We start from the raw sequence: 21,373 nt of genomic DNA on the forward strand, positions 1-21,373 counted from the left end.
AGAATTTTGTCTCTGGAAAGTAAAGCCCTTTTTGGATGTAGCCAAAGGTGAGACAGTGGATGCTGGAGGGATGAAAAAGCCTGTTAGAGGCGGACTGACTGGATGGATATGGCTGGCACTTTAATTTGGTATCTCACTTTGTCTCTTCTGTTTGTCAGAAGCAAAAAGGCTGTGCCCTAGTTTTAAATAGGCCTCCTCAGATACTAAATCTCAGCAATTGACCAGAACCCATTATTTTCGCTGTCCATGACTTAAGTATATACGCTCTTGCTCTGATATCCTAGATTAAAACTCGCTGAACGAGTGGTTTTCCACCTACTGATCTAAGTAACAACCTTGGCTCATGGCAACAGATTTTAACTCTTCTGTGTCAAGTTTATTTAAAGTCAGATTACATTAGCTTGGGTTTTCTATTGCATTTTGCTGGTTTAGGCTGCCTTTTTGTTGCTGTCTTAGAAATGTTTTCGAATCAGCCAAATAATTTAATTGTCTTAATTAAGGAATGAGGCAGTTCAAAGACTCCTATGAAGATGAGAAAAACATTTACCTTTGCTTGCCAGAGGTTTATTTAAAAAAAAAAAAAAAAAAAATCACAGGCTTGACCAGGAATTAACCTTGTTGAACTACACTGGTGACTGTGGGTGCTTTTTCAGTTGGCGATTCTGTTTCAATGCAAGATTGACTCAGAAGACAGTTGAGACTTAACTGGATTGACTCTTCAGATGGAGCCTCATCCAGGTGCTTGGTTCTCAACACTATGGGCAGAGTGTTATGTGTCTGCTGTAGACAGGTATTAGCAAGCTCTGCCTCACTTGTGACCATGCTCCCAGATCTTACTCTGGTGGTTTCCCTGCCTGCTAATGAGATAACATAATGATAAGACCCAAATTCGCTCTGATCTTTGAATGCCTTGGCTTAAACCCTGACTCACACAGAAAGGCACTTACCTCTTAATAGGCAGCCACAGTTCACCCAGTTTGATAAATGTAAATTTTTTTTCAAAAAAAAGAAAGACCCTAACAAATGAGACAATGTCCTAAATCAGACCAATTGCACAAAAGAGATGAAAAGAAAGCTTCCTGGGAGAGGAAGAGAGGTCCGTGAGAAAGCCAACTGGGCTGAGCCTTAACAAAAGCATGGCCCTTCTGTCATATAATGCGTTAATCTCAGTCAAGCACAGCAGGAGCTGGCTTCTGTCCCGGTTGCAGGGGATGCTCCCAAGGCAGTGTCCGAGCCTGGAAGGCAGCTTTTGTCAGGCAGGAAAAGCCATTCTGGTAGAGCCTGTTAGCGGAGGCTGCTGCTGCTGCTGGCCTGAGAGCTGCCCACACCTGGGTGGTCTGGACTGTGTCGGTTCTGGGGAAGACAAGGAAGGAAGGGTAAGAACAACTAGGAAGTAGCCTTGGCCTTGATCAGGGCTGTACAGGAAAAAAACCGATGTGCCCTGGGTTTTCAATCCTGGGTCCAAGCTGAGGCAAAGGACTACTGGGGGCGGGGTGAAGTGGGGAGATTCCGGGGGGCTGCAGCAACAGGCCCCTACCCTACCTTCTTTTTCTTCTTCTCTTTCTTCTTCCTCTTCCGTTCAGGATCCTCCTCTTTTTTCTTTTTCTTCTTCTTGTGATCAGAATCAGATGGCGTTTCTGTAGGAGAGTATGTGCTTATCACCTGCAGAGCTCAAAATTCCTTACTGCTAGGAACTCAAAAGACCACAGAAAAACCTAGTCGAGGGCAACTGCTGTTCTTGTAGCGGCCAGAAAGCATAGGGAGTCACTGCTAAAGCACGGTTCCAGGTTTTTACTTGCCCAGGAGACCTACTTGCAAGGAACACTAATTACCTTGAGATCAGTTTCAGGAGAATTTGGGAGTCCAGGGCTGTGTAAGGAACCTCTCTGGCCTTTTAGCTGAGGAAGGTCCAACCAGATCCAGGTTTTCTGGCTTTGAACGGAACTGCTTCTTACCTGGGGGGACAGGGTCCTGGGTACGGCTCTGTTTGTGCTTGTGTTTATTCTTCTTCTTGGGAGGCTGAATATGCATCAGACGACACTGCTCTGGCAACTGAAGGAACCAAAGGAAGGTCCAGGTGAGAGGAGGGAGGAGATCCCCTGCTCCCATCATCTGTTCTGCTCAGTAAGTTATGAAGGAACAGACTTGGACAGAAAAACCACCTCCATGCCTTTCAGGCCTCCCCATGTGCCTTCTTCCTCCCCAGGAGGGGACTCACCGGGCCAGTGTGGAGGCGAAAGCCAGCCAGCATGGTCCCTGTGATAGGATTAAAAGAGCCACCAAGAATAGGGGGCTTCTCAATGAGGGAGCGGAGGCTGCTGTTATCATGGGAACCGGGCAGATCAATCATCCCTGGCAGGTCAGGCAGGAAGTTACTTAGCTTCTCCTTCACCTTCTTCCCACAGAATTTATTATAGGAATGTTCCAGGTTGTAGTGTGTGATCAGATTGGTGCTGCCTGTCAGCTCAGTGCTACCTAGAGGACACAGGGAGAAGAACAACAACAAAAAAATCAGTCCCAAGAGAACTTTTTTTTAAATTTATTTGAGAGAGAGCACGCGAGCAGGGGAGGGGGAGAGAGAATCTCAAGCAAGTTCTGTGCACGGTTGGCGTGCAGAGCCTGATGTGGGGCTCGAACTCACGAAACCATGAGATCATGACCTGAGCCGAAATCAAGAGTCGGTCGCTTAACCGACTGGGCCACCCAGGCGCCCTGAAGAATTTTTTTAAGAACCCCACAGGGAAAGTGAAGGACTGTAAAGAATCTTTTAGGTGAGCATTACAAAGATTTAAATTTATTTTTAAAGTAAAAAACAGCAAAATGAAATAACATACAATAAACACTAAAAAATATACTACTGTAGAATGGTAGGGTAGGTTGGAATGGGAAGGAGACAAGTCGGCAAAAATCCAAACAGGGCACATGGAAACTGCTCTTCCCCAATGAAGGAGACACTCTCCCCTCCTTGGACTCACCGCAGTAGTAACTTACATGATCCTTATTCCAGGCTAAACACAGTTCCGAGTGCTTTTCACAGCGAGAAATTATACTCTCTGACACCAGCAGGATGTTACCTCAGAGCTCAACTAGAAGCAAGGTAAGGGCCAGATATGACCCAATGGCTTGAACGTCTTTGGTCAAGGACCCCTTTTTTTTTCTTTCTTTTTTTTTAATAGCAAGAACCACTAATTACATAGGGAATAAACGGGTTTTTTTTAACCTACTGCTGCCTAACTTGTTATCACCGTCTCTATTCTTCCTAATTAAAGTATAATGCTTTGCCTAGAAAAAAGAAATGTTTGATTAGCAGCTGAGCAAACAGGATTCTCATCCTAGTCATACTCTATGCCTCAGTTTCCTCTTATCTCTGGAGTGGGGTAACAGCTCTCTTAAGCACACTTAATTTTTTTCAAGGTTTAAATGAAAACATTGAAAAGTATATTCTATAGATGCAAGGCACTATCAGTACAAATATTGCACGGCCGACCTTTTTCAAAGAATAGAAACTTATTCGTAATGTAGTAAGGATCTAGAGGCAAGGGTGGAGCTGTCTAGCCTGCCTACAGTTTCATCTACAGTTATGACGAACACGAAGAATACAAATGACAAGAGTGGCTTGTTCATAATCATTCACTTGGAAAAACTCCGGCTCTGAACCGGGAGTCCCTTGAGGGCCGAGACCAGGTCTTTCCTGTTCATACCTGTGTCGCTGGTGCCCAACACAGTACACACCTTCAGTGCTCAGTAACTATTAAGTGAGCAAGGTATTTTCCCCTCCATACCCCTAGGCCCTCCCTTCTTCCCTTTTTTCTTTTCCATGCCAAACATTTCAGCAGTGGTCTACTGTAACAGCAGGGGACTCAGTGCCACAGTACTGCTCCTCAAAACTAGGCACTGCCTCCTGCCATAAGAGTGCCCTGCTTTCCCCACCCGCCCCGGTCGGCTCTCCTCTTCCAGGTGGTCATGCTCAAGGTTGAGGTGAGAAGGCACTCCTGCTTTTCTGGAACACTTTACGCGTCCACCCAACTTCCCGTTTTGGCTGTCAGTTCCACGAAGGTGATTTATAAATCTCTCCCTCCAGCCCTGACTCCCCTCCTAAAAACTAATCTTGCATTTCCAACTTCCGCTTAGTCAATTTCATGCAGATTCATTTTTTAATTTGGAATTAAAAAAATTTTTTTTAAGATTTGAAAATTTTTAAGTAATCTCTATGCCCCACGTGGGCCTCGAACTCACAACCCCAACATCAAGAATTGGATGCTTTTCTTTTTTAATTTTTTTTTTAACATTTATTTATTTTTGAGAGAGAGAGAGACAGAGCGTTGAGTGGGGGAGGGGCAGAGAGAGAGAGAGACACAGAATTTGAAGGAGGATCCAGGCTCTGGGCCGTCAGCACAGAGCCTGACGTGGGGCTTGAACTTGGGAATGGCGACATCATGACCTAGGTCAAAGTCTGACGCTTAACCAACTGAGCCACCCAGGCACCCCTGGATGCTCTTCTGACTGAGCCAGCAAGGCGCCCCCAGATTCATCTTTTTAAACTCTCAATACTCCCCACCTCACTCATGGTTTCTCTGTTTCAATACATGGCACCCATATTCTCCAGGTATTTTTAGAAGCAGTACTACGCAGCTCAAAAATCTCAATGATGTACTATTACCCTAAGGAAAAAGCTCAAATTCCTTTGGCACTCACGATAAAACATATCTTACTGTAAGCTTTGGGGTGTGATCAACCACTACTCCCCTGTGCCAAATTCTGATCCATCCAAATGAGTCTCTCATCATCTCCTGAAAAACACGCTCATTTTGTTTCCTTTTAGGAAATTTGTTTTTATACTGATGTAATTATAAGACCATCTTTTCTAGTTTTCTTCACCAATATGAATTTTCCAGGTCTGGCTCAAGTGACAACTCTTTCTGTCATTTTGGATAGTAAACATTTTTAAAACCATCATGTAGTTTCTGGGTTTTTTTTTTTTTTTTTTTTTTTAAAGCAAACTCTACCCCCAACGTGGGGTTTGAACTCACAACCCCAAGATCAGGGGTTGCATGTTCTACCTACTGAGCCAACCAGGGCCCCCCATCGTGTAGTTGTTAGTTGTATGTGAGGCAGGACCACAAAGTAATGAGATTAGCCTTGACAAGTAATATAGACACTATCTTTAAACCACATATTTTATATCCCTAAGTAAAATAAGCTCTCTAAAAGCAAGGACTAGGGGTGCCTGGGTGGCTCAGTCAGTTAAGCGCCAGACTTCAGCTCAGGTCATGATCTCATGTTTTGTGGGTTTGAGCCCCATGTCGGGATCTGTGCTGACAGCTCAGAGCCTGGAGCCTGCTTCAGATTCTGTGTCTCCCTCTCTTTCTGCCCTTCCCCCACTCATTTTCTCTCTCTCTCTCTCTCTCAAAAATAAATAAACATCAAAAACATTTTTTAAAAAAAGCAAGGACTAGACATATTAGTTCTCTCCCCTTCTCACCACATACCCCACTTCCTACATACCCAGCATTTGCCCAAAACCTATTCAATATCTCTATCAACTGACTGATACAAACAGGTACCATCAGAATAGATAAGGTTGGAGAAACTTCTGGTAGACATCAACCACTAACCAAAGGAAAGTCAATCAATCTCTCTATGCTTCAGTTTTTTTTTTTCCAGCTATAAAATGCCTACCTCAAAGAGCTTTTTTTTTTTTTTAATGTTTATTTTTGACAGCACGAGCGGGGGAGGTGCAGAGAAGGGGACAGAGGATCCGAAGCAGGCTCTGTGCTGACAGCAGACAGCCTGATGCAGGGCTAGAACTCATGAACTGTGAGATCATGACCTGAGCCAAAACCAAGAGCTGGATGTTCAACCGACTGAGGCACCCAGGGGGCCCTGAAAGAGCTATTCTAAGTATTAAACTCTATTACATACGTATATAACTGCATTGTGAACTTCAAAGCACTGTACCAATATGCATTATTATTTCTCTCAACTCTTGATGTAGCAGTAGGACTTGGGAGGAATTGAAAGGCAACTTGGGAGGGGCACCTGGGTGGCTCAGTCAGTTGACCATCCGGCTTCGGCTCAGGTCATGATCTCACAGTGAATTCAGGCCCCACATCCACCGGCTGCTGTCAACTTCAAGTCCGCTTCAGATCCTCTGACCCCCTCTCTCTCTGTTCCTCCCCCACTCACGCACATACATACTCTCTCTCAAAAATAAACATTAAAAAAAAAGACACTTGGGAGATTGAACACGTCCAAAATGACTCTTGATTTCCACCTTCTCAAACTTGTTCCTTCTTGGTCTCAGCACTACCATCCACCCAATTATTCAAGCCAGAGATTTACAAGTATTCTCAATTCTTCTCTACTTTTATTAAAGACTTATTTTTTTTTTTTTACATTTTCTTCTTATTATTATCATTAGTTTTAGTTTTTAGTTGAGAGAGAAAGAACGAGCGGAGTAGGGGCAGAAAGAGCGGGAGACAGAATCCCAAGCAGGCTCTGCACTGTCAGCGTGGCGCCTGAAGGGGCTCGAACCCACAAACCGTGACATCAGGACCCGAGCCGAAACCAAAAGACAGAAGCTTAACCTACTGAGCCACCCAGGTGCCCCTCCTCTCTACTTTTATATTCGATCCTTCGTTCCTATAAGCTTCACCCCTAACATTTATCCTGTATCTATCTGTTCACTTCTCTCCTCCACTGCTACTGCCTAGTCCAAACTGTCGTCTCTTTCCTGGACTACTAAGCAGTAACTTCTGACTGACTTCCCCACTTTCCCCCACCTCCACTTTCCATTCTTAATGTAGCAGCTTGAGTGATTAAAACAATTAGATCATGTCACTTTCCTGTGTGAAAATGGCTCCCCCTGAGGGGCGCCTGTCTGGTTCAGTCAGTAGAGCATGCGACTCTTGATCTCAGGTCATGAGTTTGAGCCCCATGTTGGGTATAGAGAGTACTAAAAAACAAACAAATAAAATGGCTCCCTCTGAACTTCAGATCAAAGTCCTCTGCCTGCCCTTCTCACCTTCATCTCCTGTAACTCTTTCCCTTGAACCTTCACTGGAGTCCAGCTGGTCTTCTGACTCTCAGACATTCCAAGCTTTTCCCTCACAGCAGGGCTTCTGACCTCGTTTCTTGCATCTTGATTTAGCTCTCCCCCTCACACATGGCTGACTCTTTACATTTAAGCTCAGAAATTATCTACTCAGAGAGGGCTTCTTTGATCACTCTAGCTAAAGTAGTTCGGCCTCCTCAATTCTTTACCAGTTTTTTTCCTGTTAGCACTAACCATTATCTGATGTTATCTAGGGTACTCTGTGCCTCCTCCTCTGAAATGTAAACTCCAGAAAAGGCAAAGATCTTGTCAACCCTATTCACAGCTGAACCTTAACGCATTGAGAACAGTGCTTGGTACATAGTAGGTGCTCCAGCAAAGCAAATTTTTGGTTCAATTCTAATCGCTCCTTCGGACAGATAAGGAAATGTGGAGGCCCTGAGTAGGAGAGCAACATGCCTCAAACCAACAGCAAGTTGGTGGCAGATTTGGAAAACCTTAGGTCTCCAGGAATGTTAAATGAGGAGTTCCATGAGGATGTTAAACTGTCGAGTTCCAAACTCAAATTCGGGATAATCTTTAGGCAATCATGAACCAGTATCAGGGACAGAGCCAGATATGGTGTGAAAGAAGGTCACGGAAATTTATTCTCTGCCAGCTCCCAATCCCTGCCAAAAATTCACGTCACTCATCCAAAGGGGTGGGAATCCTCAGACCCCTCCCGACTCACTTTGAGCTCCAAGGTCCTGGCACGCGTTGCCTAGGTTACCTAACACCTCCGCCAGCCGGCTGAGAGCCACGCCCATCATCTCCTCACTATGATCTGATTGGCTGCTTTCGGCCGGGCCTAGTACTCACCTGGCAGCTCCCGCATTAGGTAGAAGGGACCACAACCAGCCGCTGACTTGTCGGCGCCGGGCGGGGCCGTGGCCGAGGTGGGCTGCGGGGCCGTGCCGGGGCCCCCGCCCGGAGGAGGGGGAGGCGGAGGTGGTGGCTTCCCTGGTCCGAAGCCGAGTGCGGTTGGGGGCGGTGGTGGGTCAGCCTGAGCACCGAACAGCGCCGAGAAATTCTCCATCGTCTTCCTCCACCCCGGCCCTGTCCCGGTGTCTGGCGTCGGTAGTTTTCATTGGACAATCCTTCCACGGTGTCCCGCCCCCTTCTTCAGGAGCCGCTTTTCATTGGGTGTTCCGCCTACCTTTTTCCGGCAACTACTTCCGTCGCTTTATGAGAACGTTCAGGAAATGCTATCTAACCTAATTAAATTCTTCTTGTAGTTCTCCGTTCGGGACAGTCGCATATCCAATAAAATGACTTAAGTGGAAAAAGCGACAGCTAGATCGACCAATAAGGTGTTAAATCCCTTTTAATTGCTTACCTGCAGCAGCGTCCAATGAGAGATCTACTTCCGGGCACAGAGGCGGTGCATCCGAGACTAGGCCCAATGGCAGTCTCAATGGTGAGAGAGGCGGGGCCAGACCTATAGACGCCGAAGAGCGGCGGGCGCCGCAGGGGCCGGGAAGATGGCGGTCCTCGCACCTTTAATTGCTCTGGTGTATTCGGTGCCACGACTTTCACGATGGCTGGCCCGACCTTACTATCTCCTGTCAGCCCTGCTTTCTGCTGCATTCCTACTCGTGAGGAAGCTACCTCCTCTCTGCAGCAGTCTCCCCACGCAACGCGAAGACGGCAACCCGTGTGACTTTGACTGGGTGAGCGGACCCCGCGACCTTGACTGTCCCTGTCCCCAGCGGTTGCATGCGGGAGCCTCGAGGTTCACCTTTTTGAGGATACCTGAGGTTCCCAGCCTGTAGCGGACCTACGGACTGTTAGAATGTAGGGCCTGGACCATCATCGAGCCTAAACCACTTCATGTTTAATTAAGACGGGAAAACAGGATATCCTGCACAGCAGGCTAGCTCTTAGTGTTCTTGAGTCCTGGTTCTGTCTCAGCATTCCTGCTGGCCAAGAGCCGTACCCAAACTCTACACATTTACAGTGTTTTACAGGGCTGCCCATTATGTAAAGTCTCTTGACGAGCCAGTGAAATAAACAAGGCGGGTAGTAGTATTCACGTTTTATTGATGAAGAAATTGATCTCGGCGTGGTTAGGCGAGTTGCCAAACTAATCACTAGTGAGTCAGCTAGTGAGTGATTGCGACTTGAAACCACTGTTTTGGCCATAGCACCTGCACACTCTTATCAGCCGTTTCTTAGTCCAATTAATATTTCCAGAGTGGGCACTATCTGCTAGGCACTGCCCTGCGTCCTCCGGACGTAAAAATGAACACGTTGTTAGGTCTGTTAAAAAGGGATTGAAAAAAAAAATTTGTAAAGAAATCTATCTCAAGCCTCTTGCTGTACTTCCTGAGTAGGAGAGGAGAGACCGCTCAGAAAAATGACTTGAAGCTCTGTGCTCTCTCTGCTGTACAACAGCAGCTGTGTTCTGAGGGAGGAGGGTCAACCTGGGGTTTTGTCTTTTTCTCAGACCCCCAAATGAGTCTTGACTTTTACCAGAACCCACTCCTTATTTTTGTCCTCCATTCCTTGTTTACTCATTCATGTTTCCTCTGTCCTTAGTGTTCCTAATTAGCTCAAGTGTACCCATGCTACTTTAGAAGATCCTATTTTTATCTAATTCAGTAGTCCATCTGTCCCCCTCCCCTGTATATCTGAGGCGAGTGGGGAGTAAATATTCATTGCAAGACCCCCAGTGGTTCCCTGAAACTCTGGATAGCATGGAGCCCTATATATATGATGGATTGTCCTATACATACATACCTTTGGTAAAGTTTAATTTACAATTTAGGTACAGTAAGAGATTAACCACAATAATGATAAACTAGGACATGTATAACAATATAATGTAATAAAAGTTATGTCAGTGTGGTCTCTCTCTCTCTTTCCCATCCCTAAAATATCTTACCATACTATACTCATCCTTCTGATGATGATATCGGATGATAAAGGGAGGTGAGATGAAGTGAGGTGAATGTCATAGTCACTGTAACATAGCATTAGGCTACTGTTGACCTTCTGTTGATAAGTCAGAAAGAGGATGATGTGTTTCCCGACCGAGGTTGACCGCAGGTAACTAAAACCACAGATAAGGGAGGACCACTGTATTCTATACTGATTTAACCAAAATGGGACTCAAAGATACAAGACATAAGTGGGTAGTAGTAAAGATTTTAATAAGTGTAGGGACCTTTTATAGAACTAATTTCTTTGTATACTCTCCTTTACTAATATGCAAAATACTGGAGTTTTTGTATTTTACTATTTCTCTAATAGATTTTTTTTTTTTTTTTTTTTTTTACTTAGAGTTTATAGCCAGTGTTTGTTTTCCTAGAAAACCCATGTTTTACTGATTTACCTTGGTGACTGAGAAGTTAGGGTATTAAGGTAAATAATGTTAGCAATAACAGCTAAATAAAAATAAATAAATAACAAGAGGCACCTGAGTGGCTCATCAGTTGAGTGTGGACTCCAGCTCAGGTAGTGATCTCACGGGTTGTGAGTTCGAGCCCCACATCCGGCTCGCTGTTGTCAGCCTGTCAGTGCAGAGCCGGCGTCAGATCCTCCCCACCTTGTTCTCCCAAAAATAAATAAAATATTTCCTAAAAAAGTAAACCTCAGATTTTCAGTGACTTAACAAAAGTTTATTTCTGTTTTATTAAATAAAAGGAAAGAATCAATCATTTTGCATTGTCTGTATATATTGTCTTCCAGAGTACCCAAATAATTGCTAAGGGAATCTTGACTTCTTAATAGACAAATTTGAGCTAATAAATACAGAAGGACTGATAGAATTTAAAAATCATTTAGCAAGGATGTCTGGCTGGCTCAGTCTGTGGAGCATACGACACCTGATCTCAGGGTTGTGAGTTCAAGCTGTATGTTGGGCATAGAGCTTACTAAAAAAACCAGTCAACCAACCAAAAAACAGGTAGCAACCCCTAATGGAATAATAAACCTAAGCAACGATCATCTGTGGATGCTAAAACCATCTCTAAAGGGATGCAGAAGGTGGTGCTAGATACTCCACCAATGACGTATTTCTTGCAAAAGATGTGGATTTCATTGTATGCAAGCCTCTAGGTTTCATTGCCACTTTATAAAAAATACAGTGGATAGAAAATCATCATCAGAAGAACACATACCATCAGTTTGCAAACAGCCAAAACCAGAAAGCGGGAAAGTTGACAGTTCATATGACTGTCTTTTTTTTTTTTTTTTAAATGTTTGTTTTATTTTAGAGAGAGCTCTCAAGAGTGGAGGAGGGGCGCAGGGGAGGGGTAGGGGGAGCGGGGCAGAGGATCCGAAGCAGGCTTCTGCTTGTCTGCAGTGATGGTGGCAAGCCCAGTGAGCAGCTCAAACTCGCAAACCTCAAGATCATGACCTGAGCCGAAGTGGGATGCTCAGCCAATTGGCTGAGCCACGCAGGCGCCTGGATGCGTGTTTTCAACAGATACATAGCCTAGGGTAAAAAGAAAGAATAGATCGCCTTTAGAGATAAAGGAAGGCCAGAGAAGCACATCAGCTAAATGTACTGTGTGGACCTTCCTTGCTTGTTCCTTATTTGAACAAGCAACTGTACCAAGACAGTTTGAGATAACTGAGATCATTTGAATAAGGACCAAGTAGTAAATGACAGTAAGGAATTATTAATTGTGTTAGATATGACAATGCTATTTTGGTTTGTTTAAAAAAAAAAAAGAAAGAAAGAAAGAAAAGCAGGAGAAGTCCTGGGGAGCCTGGCAGGCTCAGTTGGAAGAGCATGCAACTCTTGCTTTTGGGGTTGTGAGTTTAAGCCCCATGTTGGGTATAGAGATTACTTAAAAAAAAAAAAAAAAAACACTTAAAAAAAAAGGGTTCCTTAAAAAAAAACAAAACAGAAGTCTTTATCTGTAAGAGATACACACTGAAGTATTTACAGATGAAATGATAATAGTTAGAATTTGCTTTAAGTTTCTCCAAAACAAGTGGGTAGCATAGGTGAAATGGAACCGTTTTGGCAAAACATTACTGTTAAATCTGAGTAGTAGGGATTTATTAAAGTATTGTAGGGGTGGAAAATTAGTTTTCTTTACCTTTTTGAGGTCTTAGCTGAGACCCCTGTAATAAAAGACAGATTGAAAACAAGAGGGGGGTCCCTGGATGGCTCAAGCATCTGACTCTTGATCTCAGCTCAGGTCTTGATCTCAGGGTCATGAGTTCAAGCCTCATTTTGGGTTCTGTGCTGGGCATGCAGCCTACTTAAAAAAAAATAAAAGCAGTTAAAAGATAAAGTTTATTCATATGTATACCTCATGTGTACATGAAGATACCCAGGGAAAATGAATTAACTCAGAAGTGGATTGGAACTCTGGCTTATAGGGGCGCCTGGGTGGCTCGGTTGAGTGTCTAGCTTCAGCTCAGGTCATGATCTCACAGTTTGTGGGTTCAAGCCCCGCATTGGGCTCTGTGCTGCTGACTCAGAGCCTGGAGCCTGTTTCGAATTCTGTGTCTCCCTCTCTCTCTGCTCCTTCCCCGCTCATGCTCTGTCTCTTTCTCTCTCTCTCTCTCTTTCAAAAATAAATAAAAACATTAAAAAATTTTCAAAAAAAAAAAAGAACTCTGGCTCAACAAAGAGCAATACATTTTTGGAGAAATGACCGGACAAAGGAAAGAACTTTTAGCCTTCAAAGGGCAGCAAACCGTGGGAAGGTAAACTAATGGCAGATAAAGTCCCATTAGTTACGTTAGGTTCCTCTGGTGCTGTCTCCAGGCTGATAGGGTCTAAAATTGTCTCCCTTGATTAACTTTTGTCCTTCCTGGTAGAGAGGGTTGGAGGAACACCTTTAAAAATTTATGTCCTGCTTTTAGACACAGGGAGGGAGGGCAAGGAGCTTTTCTTTTAATTTTTTCCTCTTTTTTTTTTTAATTAAAAAAATGTTTTTAATGTTTATTTATTTTTGAGAGAGACAGTGTGAGCAGAGAGAGAGAGAGAGACACAGACTCTGAAACAGGCTCCAGGCTCTGAGCTGTCAGCGCAGAGCCTGATGCGGGGCTCGAACTCATGAACCATGAGATCATGACCTGAGCTGAAGTTGGATGCTTACTTAACCAACTGAGCCACCCAGGCCCCCCATTTTTTAAAAAATGTTTTTAGTGTTTAATTTTGAGAGAGAGGGAGAGACAGAGTGCGAGTGGGGGAGGGGCAGAGAGAGAGAGGGAGACCCAGAATCTGAAACAGGCTCCAGGCTCTAAGCTGTCAGCACAGAGCCTGCTGTGGGGCTCGAACTCATGAACTGTGAGATGATGACCTGAGCTGAAGTCGGACGTTTAACCTACTGAGCCACCCAGGCGTCCCAAGGAGCTTTTCTTACATCTATTCTTAATTGCTTTTAAGTCCAAAATTATTACGCAGAATAATCAAAAGTAGCATATTTTGGGGTAGTGGCAAATTCCACTACCTTTTAGTGTCCTCTCTACTTTTGTGTGTGTTTGCAACTTTCCATAATAAAAGGTTTAAAACTAGGAACAAGCAGGCAGAACAACTAAAGGGGCGGCCGCTTTGCATTGTTGGCCTGGAACCCCAGTCTCCCTCTGTTGCCTTATGGTCATCCTTGCATCATCCACCCAGCAGACAAGACAGAAGGCTGAATGCAAGGCCACATGCTTTCTTACTGCCTGGCACGACATGGCACATCGCTTCCACTCACGTGCCACTCAGGAGTGCTGGTGCACAGTTCTACTTAGGTGCAGGTGGACAGAGAGCATCTCACTGCCAAGTACGCCCAGGAGGAAAGAGAAACTGGTTTGGAGTATACGTAGCCAGTCTTTGCCATTGACCCGCTCTGTTTTCAGAGAATATTCCTTGCAGTCCTATCTTTGTTCTCCTGCTAGACCACAGTCCTTTTTTTTTTTTTTTTAAGTTCATTTTTCCATATTTGCTAAGTCCCAATTCTAACCCAATTCCATTTGTGAAAACTCTTGCTCCTTTCTGCTCAGGATGATTTAGTAGGGTCTGTTGTATTCCCTGACCCCCGCCTTACAGGTCTCTTTCTAAAGTCAATTACTTTCTGTTGGAGATTGATGCTAAAAGTCCAGGACCTAAGAGGTCCCTGAATCCCAGCTGTAAATCACAGTTGATTAGCTCTGTCTGAAATAGTGACTTGGGCACCTGTGTTGTAAACAGAAAGGTCTGGAAGCCCTCTCAGACCATCTAAGCTCTAGTTGCCCTTCCTCCCATGCTTTCTCTCACATGGTCCTTGTTATTCTTCACTGTGGTCTTTACTCTTTGAAATTACCTTGTTTGTTTCTTTGTTGTGATGATTGTCTCACAGACCTTCCAGTTGAGAAAGTGAGAAAGAACTGGGAGCCCAGGATCCTGAAAAAGGGCTTCTGAAGCTCTGAGGTCTCTGCCAGCTTTCAAATTCGGTCAAAGGTGCTTGGATTATCACTATGATTGTTGAATGGGGAGAAATGATTTAACATAAGCAATCCGCCCCCCCCCCCAAATGAAATAGCCAAATACTGTATTAATGAAATATTACAGAGAAGGTTTCCCTGGAAGAGTTTTATTCTGCCAGGGTCACGCTGAGTTGGTTATATTTTCTTAAGTTTTTATATTTTTATTTAATTTTTTTATTAAAAAAATTGTTTTTAATGTTTATTTATTTTTGGGATGGAGAGAGACAGCACAAACAGGGAAGGGGAAGAGAGAGAGGGAGACACAGAATCCAAAGCAGGCTCCAGGCTCTGAGCTGTCAGACCAGAGCCCGATGCAGGGGTCAGACTCATGAACCGCGAGATCATGACCTGTGAGCCGAGGTAAGCGAAGACGCTTAGCCGACTGAGCCACCAGGCACCCCCAGTTTTTTTGTTTTTTTTTTTTTATTATTGACTTATTTTTGAAAGGGAGAGAGAGAGAGACAAAGAATCCCAAACAGGCTCTGAGTTGTCAGCACAGAGCCCAGTGCGGGGCTCAAACTCACGAATGGTGAGATCATGACCTGAGCCAAAGTTGGATACCTAACTGACTGAGGCACCCAGGCGCCCCTGTCTTACAGTTTTATATGGTACCAGGCTTTATGCAACTCTTTCATACCCATTATCTCATTTAATCCTCACAGTAATAGATATTACTAGATATTGGAACAAATAGATACAGTTCCATCAAGGAAACCAAAGCTCAGAGGTTAAGTGATCTGCTGAAAGACACCAGCCGGTTTGCAGCAGGGGTGGACCCTGACTGTGGTTTTCCCACTACATCTTAGCTGACTGCAGTTATTTCCTTTTTTTTCCCCTTTTCTTTAATGTTTATTTATTTATTTTGAGCGGTGGGGAGAGGCTGAGAGAGAGAATCCCAAGCAGGACCACTGCTCGGAGCAGAGACGCCTAAGGCGGGCCTTGAACCCACGAACCGTGACATCGTGACCTGAGCTGAAATCAAGAATCTCAGCCAACTGAGCCTCCCAGGCGCCCCTCCGGTTCTTTTCTGTCTTTGCTGACACCATTCTCAGAGTGGAGCTCTGCTGGGTTTTCTTCCCTTTTTGGCTCCCTTCCCCACCCACATCATCTCTGTTTATGGCATTTCCTGTCACTTTGGTTCTCTTCCAGAGAGAAGTAGAGATCCTGATGTTCCTCAGTGCCATTGTGATGATGAAAAACCGCAGATCCAGTAAGTGTAGCCTGCACCTCAGCTTCTCGAGGTTGGGACTAATGCCCTCTGGTCGTGCTTTCATTCTTATTATGCGAGGGGCGTGATTTAGTGAAGGAGTCCCACATTCCGCGCCAAGGCTGAATTTGATCTTGAACTTTTATCCTCTCCCCCCTCTCCCAATCCAAAGTACCACAGGAAGAGAGACAAACGGGATATAGGAGTATGCAGCCCAGCCTGACCTGTGACATCTTTGTGTTTCAGTCACTGTGGAGCAACATATAGGCAACATCTTCATGTTCAGCAAAGTGGCCAATGCAATTCTTTTCTTCCGTCTGGATATTCGCATGGGCCTGCTTTACATCACACTTTGCATAGGTAAGGAGATTGGTTGTGGGACCCGAGTTCCGACCCCAAACAGGCTTCTCCATACCCTTCTTCTGTGTGTTGTACCTCATGAACTACGTGTGTGGCTCAGGTGAGAAGAATCTACGGAAACTTTAGGAAGAGAGAAACGTGTCCGTGGTCTGTGTGTGTCCACAAAGTGTATTCTTTGGTGCCTGAAATCTTCGAGTCGGTTTGCAAGTAAATCCCCTGCTGAAGGCCTTATATGTTTCCTCTGACATCTTTTTTCTGGTTAGTGTTCCTGATGACGTGCAAGCCCCCCCTGTATATGGGCCCTGAGTACATCAAGTACTTCAATGACAAAACCATTGATGTGAGTGCTCTTTCCTGTTTCTTGGGTCCCTCGTGGGTGACCTTGTATCTGTGCTTTTTCCTCTCTAGGAGGAGTAACGGTGCTTCAGAATGGAAGTCAAGGGCCCTGCGGTTCATTACCAGAGCTAGGGAGCGGTGGGGGGAGAGGGAAAGCCGGGGGAGGAATCAGACCCGGGAGCCCGTGTGGTCCAGCTCACTGTTTCTTCCCTGTGTGTGGCAGGAAGAGCTGGAGCGGGACAGGAGGGTCACCTGGATCGTGGAGTTCTTTGCCAATTGGTCTAATGACTGCCAGTCGTTTGCTCCTATCTATGCTGACCTCTCCCTCAAGTGAGTACCGCAGAGGGTGGGGGAGGAAGGGAACTGAGGTGCTGCACTCTCCCTCATTGTTTTTGGCCTTGATTTTTGCACATTGCAACCAAAGACTTTTTTTTTTTTTTTTTAAGTTAACTCATTTATTTTGAGAGAGAAAGCATGCACACACGCAAGTAGGGGACAAGCAAGAGATGGGGGGGAGAGAGAGGGAATCCCATGCAGGCTCCGCACGGTGGCACAAAGCCCGATGGGGGGCTCGAACTCACGAACTGAGAGATCATGACCTGAGCAGAGACCAAGAGTCAGTTACTCAACCCACTGAGCGAGCCACCCAGGTGCCCCAGCTAACGGCGTTTCTCCCCCCTCCCCAAATATGTGGACTTCTTCCCTTGATCCATTCCCTTCTTTCACTATGTTAAATAATGTATTTTTCTCAGGTACAACTGTACAGGGCTAAATTTTGGGAAGGTGGACGTTGGACGCTACACTGATGTTAGTACACGGTACGTAAAGGCCTGGACAGAGGGTCTGAGCAATAAATCACTTTAAGTGATGTAGACAGATGCATTTACAGAGTACTTTCTGGGCCCTATAGGTACAAAGTGAGCACGTCGCCCCTTACCAAGCAACTCCCTACTCTCATCCTATTCCAAGGTGGCAAGGAGGTCATGCGGCGGCCCCAGATTGACAAAAAAGGACGAGCTGTCTCTTGGACCTTCTCTGAGGTATCTGAAAGAGTGAGCGAACGATTTGGAGAAGGGTGTGGAACAGTGGTAGGCTTTGGAGCTCCACTCTGATTCCTGGCTCTGCCACATGCCCCCTAGTTTTGAGAGAGGGCACTCGTTACCAGATTTAATTCATGAATTTATTCAGCAAATTTGTTGTGCTTCTCCCATGTGCCAGAATTGCTAGTACTGGGGAACGGTTATTAGTTACGATTCAGTCTCAAAGGCCATCGTACCCAGTCTGTAGGCCTGTGGATCACAGGGTTGTTTCGTAGAGTACAAGTGTAGCTGTAATTCTTGGTACAGTGATGGTCACATAACAGGTACTTAACTAACTGTACAGGGTTGACTTTTCCAGTACCCAGAAAGGGAGAGTTAGGTTAGAGTTGGTTCTGTCCTCTCCTTCCTTCTCTCCTACACTGTTTAAATATTTCTGACTTCCTAGTAAGAACTCTCCTTTCCAACTGGAACCCTAATGTGTGCACCTCTTTTGCGCAGGAGAATGTGATCCGAGAATTCAACCTGAATGAGCTGTATCAAAGGGCCAAGAAGCTATCAAAGGCTGGAGATCACATCCCTGAGGGGCAGCCTGTGGCCCCAACCACCACGGAAGTGCCAGAAGGAGAAAGCAAGAAGGACAAATAGAATCCCTGCCTTCTCAGTGCTTCCTCACCTTTGAGGCCCTGCCACCTTTGAGGCCCTGCCCCTTCTGTAACCACAGGCCCTGCCTGAGGCCTGGGCCTCTTATTTATGTTTCCCCTTTGGCTCTGCCTCAGTCAGGCAGGGTGCTGCTTCTGATTTTAAAGAGGCTTTCAGGGAATTGACAGGCACCCTCCGGGAAGGCCTTCACTGCTGTGGCCAACTTTCACTGGAAGAGGGGAGAGATCTCTGATGATGGAGGAGGAAATGCTTGCCTTCCAAGCTTGGGTCCGAGTATCAGCTGCTGTCCACCACTCACATGTCTCCACCGTGCGGTGTTTTCATCCTTCCTCTTAGTGGACCTGCACAGTCTACCTAGATTATATTAAGCCTAACAGAAAATGCCTAGGTATGGAGTCTGCACTAGGATTTTTCCCTCAAGGGCCCTTACTTCTTTAGGCATTTCTGGCTTGGTCTGTGGCCTTCATTAATAAGGCTAACTTTGTCATTGGTCCCCAGGAGAAACCTTTAACCACTGAGCTTACTCATTGGAGATAGTTTTGAATAATCCCCCTAATTTTTGGAGTTTGGGAGGAACGGGAATAGGTTTGAGACATTCCTTTGTATGGTGGGGCTCAGGAGAAAGCCGCCCTTGGGCAGGTATGAGGTTTCACTTAGTCTCCTACCTACTCCCAACACCCAGTTGATGGTTTTCAATAATAAAGACTGGGATTTCCTTTTGATTGCGCCTTTGTGTGTTCCTAGCGTATTAGAAAGGCCTGGCAACTGCAGAGGAAGTGTGTACCTCACCTGCCTGGCATTGGTTCCCAGGATCCGGGAGAGCTGGGGAAGACTAGTTTCCGTAATCTTAAGAGTCCTGACCTCGCCAAGTTAGTTTGTGGGTTTTGTTTGGGATTGGTGCGCGGGTTCCCAAGGAGGAGGTGGGGCGTGGGGGGTGGTGGGGCGTGGGGCACGCTCTTTAGCCGGACAGATGGTTACAGAAAGGCCTGTGCGAAGCCCGGCTTGTTTTCAGAGCCACCTAGTCGGCGATCCTCCCTAAGTGCGGTGGCTCCGTCGGGGGCTGCCTGTACCTTACCCCCCTCCGCGGGCAGTGGTTGTGCCCAGGGAACTTTTCCCCTTCCCCACCCCCGACCGTGAGCAGAATGGTTGTGCCCAGGGAGCCCCCCCCCCTCCGGGCTCCGGCTGGGTGGTTGCGCCCAGGGCCCCACCCCCCACCCCCAGGCCGCGGGCTGAGTGGTTGTGCCGAGAACCCGCCTCCAGGCCACGTGTGCGCCCCGGCCACGCTTTCCGCAGCGAGGGAGGGGCTTGGTCCTGGCGGCGGGTTTTCTGGACTGTGGTTTGGGGCTAGAGCGGCTCCGGCCGGAGTCCTCGCCCCCTCGGTGCCCGAGTCTCCACCCTATTCCCCCCAGGTCGGCCCGGCTCCCGGCTCCATGGCTTCCCGCGGCAGGAAGCGGAAGGCCGAAGCGGAGGTGGTCTCGGCGGCGGAGAAGCGGGAGAAGCCGGCGGGCGACCGGAAGAGAGTGGAGGAGGCGACCGTCGTGATCGAGCATTGGTGAGGGGCCTGGAGAGGCACGGGGAGGCGGGCCAGGGCACACCAAGGCCCCGGCCTCTGAGCTTCCCCGTCTCTCCCTAGCACGAGCTGACGCGTCTACGGGCGCAACGCCGCGGCCCTGAGCCAGGCGCTGCGCCTGGACACCCCGGAGCTTCCGGTGGAAGTGAATCCTGCCAGGCCTCGGAGGGGTAGCTTCGAGGTGACGCTGCTGCGCCCGGACGGCAGCAGTGAGTGGGCGCCCGGGACCGGGGGCAGGCGGGAAGCGCCGGTCTCAGACCGCCGGCACCTCGGGATGTGGGGGAGAGGCTGGTGCACGACGAAGTGACTTCGCTCTCGGTCTTTTCCCAGGTGTGGAGCTCTGGACTGGGATTAAGAAGGGGCCCCCACGCAAACTCAAGTTCCCTGAGCCTCAAGAGGTGGTGAAGGAGCTGAAGAAGTACCTCTCGTAGGGTGTTTTGAGCAGAAGTCCTCACGCTGAGGTTTGAAGGGGGCGGGAGGGGTGGATTGTGGCTATTTGCGAAGCAGCCCTCCCTCTACCCCATATCACACGGGATCTACCACTCGTAACTCTTCTTGCTCTCAGGATGTCCCCTTATTACTGGTAGGAAAGCTAGAAGTCGGCAATAAAATTGTTTATCAGTCTGCTTTTGGCTAAACTGCACGTTTCACTGTCCTTGAGCTAAGTCGTAGGATGCTGATGGTAATGTAAATGACCCTATAGAAATGCAATTTGTGCCCTTGGAAGATGCGGTTGTCCTTCTCTTGATCCCGTGGGAGAACCGGTGTACTGTCACTCCTGGCCCCAAGGATCTGACTGGTTTTTTATCCCTAATGCTCCTGCATGTTGTCAGGCACTGACAGCTGACTGATGAGCTGAGTGAAATGTGGCGGTAGGATGCAATCCTTGAACTCTCCTGGGTTTGTGGGCTCCAGGGTGGGGGACACGTCTTTCTCAGGCTTTAGGATTGCCTGGGCCCCTTCTCTAACCCTTTTTTCCCTTCTCACGTTCACAGCCTTCGGTCCCTGGTGACGTTTGGAGCATTTATGACGGGACATGGCCAAATTTCAGTCATGTGCCTGAAGCCCTGGTTTCTTCCCCTCCAGAAATGATGGTTCAGTTGTGAGGCAGCCCTCTAGTAAGGCACTGAAAAGTTCTTGGATTTGGTTTGCCTAATAAAAATTGAAACAAAGTATTTGAGTAATAACTTGATGTTATGGTATTAGATGGACAGAGCTCAGCCTTTTGTGGGATTGGCTCCCTTTCTATTTTTCATATTCTAAGGTCACCAATTATCCTGGAGCTCCTAGGCTGTCTGGCACAGCATGTGAAATACTTGCAAAAACTATGGGAAAAAAGTAAATTTATTTTTTTTAAAAGCATGTATTTCTTTTTAACTCACTTCTTGGAAGTGATGATGGGAGTTCTATCTTTTTGGCCCCTGCAGAGGTTTGACCGGAACTTCAATAATGGATTGAATAAGCCCCACAGTAGGTACTGGAAAATGTCCTGTCACTCTTACCCAGTTGTCCCACCCCAGCACTGTTTCGAACCTTCTGAAACGCTTTGTTTCAGAGGGTGTTTTTTCTCATTGATTATTAAATTAGCAGTGACTAGAGGTCTTACGACTTAGGATACCTGGCGTTGGTTATTTATGACCTAGTAGATTTGGGGACCACACAGCTTATAGTTTGACTTGTTTATCACTAAC

General features: G+C 46.5%; 3 protein-coding genes across 3 annotated transcripts; 2 read left to right on the plus strand and 1 right to left on the minus strand.

Annotated features, from left to right (window-relative positions):
- Nucleotides 1-354: 354 nt before the first annotated feature.
- Nucleotides 355-8,172, minus strand: MED19 (mediator complex subunit 19). Its single transcript, XM_030330791.2, has 5 exons — nt 7,913-8,172; nt 2,219-2,475; nt 1,956-2,052; nt 1,543-1,637; nt 355-1,353 (listed from the first exon to the last, which is right to left on the minus strand). The coding sequence occupies exons 1-5, from the start codon at nt 8,127-8,129 to the stop codon at nt 1,285-1,287; spliced, it is 735 nt and encodes a 244-aa protein (XP_030186651.1). The 5' UTR covers nt 8,130-8,172; the 3' UTR covers nt 355-1,284.
- A 354-nt stretch (nt 8,173-8,526) lies between these two features.
- On the plus strand, nt 8,527-18,834 carry TMX2 (thioredoxin related transmembrane protein 2). Its single transcript, XM_030330790.1, has 8 exons — nt 8,527-8,763; nt 15,659-15,719; nt 15,963-16,076; nt 16,340-16,416; nt 16,636-16,742; nt 17,165-17,230; nt 17,323-17,452; nt 17,951-18,834. Exons 1-8 carry the CDS (start codon nt 8,575-8,577, stop codon nt 18,095-18,097), a joined length of 891 nt encoding a protein of 296 aa, XP_030186650.1. The 5' UTR covers nt 8,527-8,574; the 3' UTR covers nt 18,098-18,834.
- A 561-nt stretch (nt 18,835-19,395) lies between these two features.
- On the plus strand, nt 19,396-20,857 carry SELENOH (selenoprotein H). The gene is made up of 4 exons (XM_030330792.1): nt 19,396-19,664; nt 19,746-19,891; nt 20,013-20,143; nt 20,678-20,857. Exons 1-3 carry the CDS (start codon nt 19,543-19,545, stop codon nt 20,111-20,113), a joined length of 369 nt encoding a protein of 122 aa, XP_030186652.1. The 5' UTR covers nt 19,396-19,542; the 3' UTR covers nt 20,114-20,143; nt 20,678-20,857.
- Nucleotides 20,858-21,373: the final 516 nt, after the last annotated feature.

The sequence above is a fragment of the Lynx canadensis genome, chromosome D1 (genome assembly GCF_007474595.2).
Source record: "Lynx canadensis isolate LIC74 chromosome D1, mLynCan4.pri.v2, whole genome shotgun sequence".
Classification (NCBI taxonomy): domain Eukaryota; kingdom Metazoa; phylum Chordata; class Mammalia; order Carnivora; family Felidae; genus Lynx; species Lynx canadensis.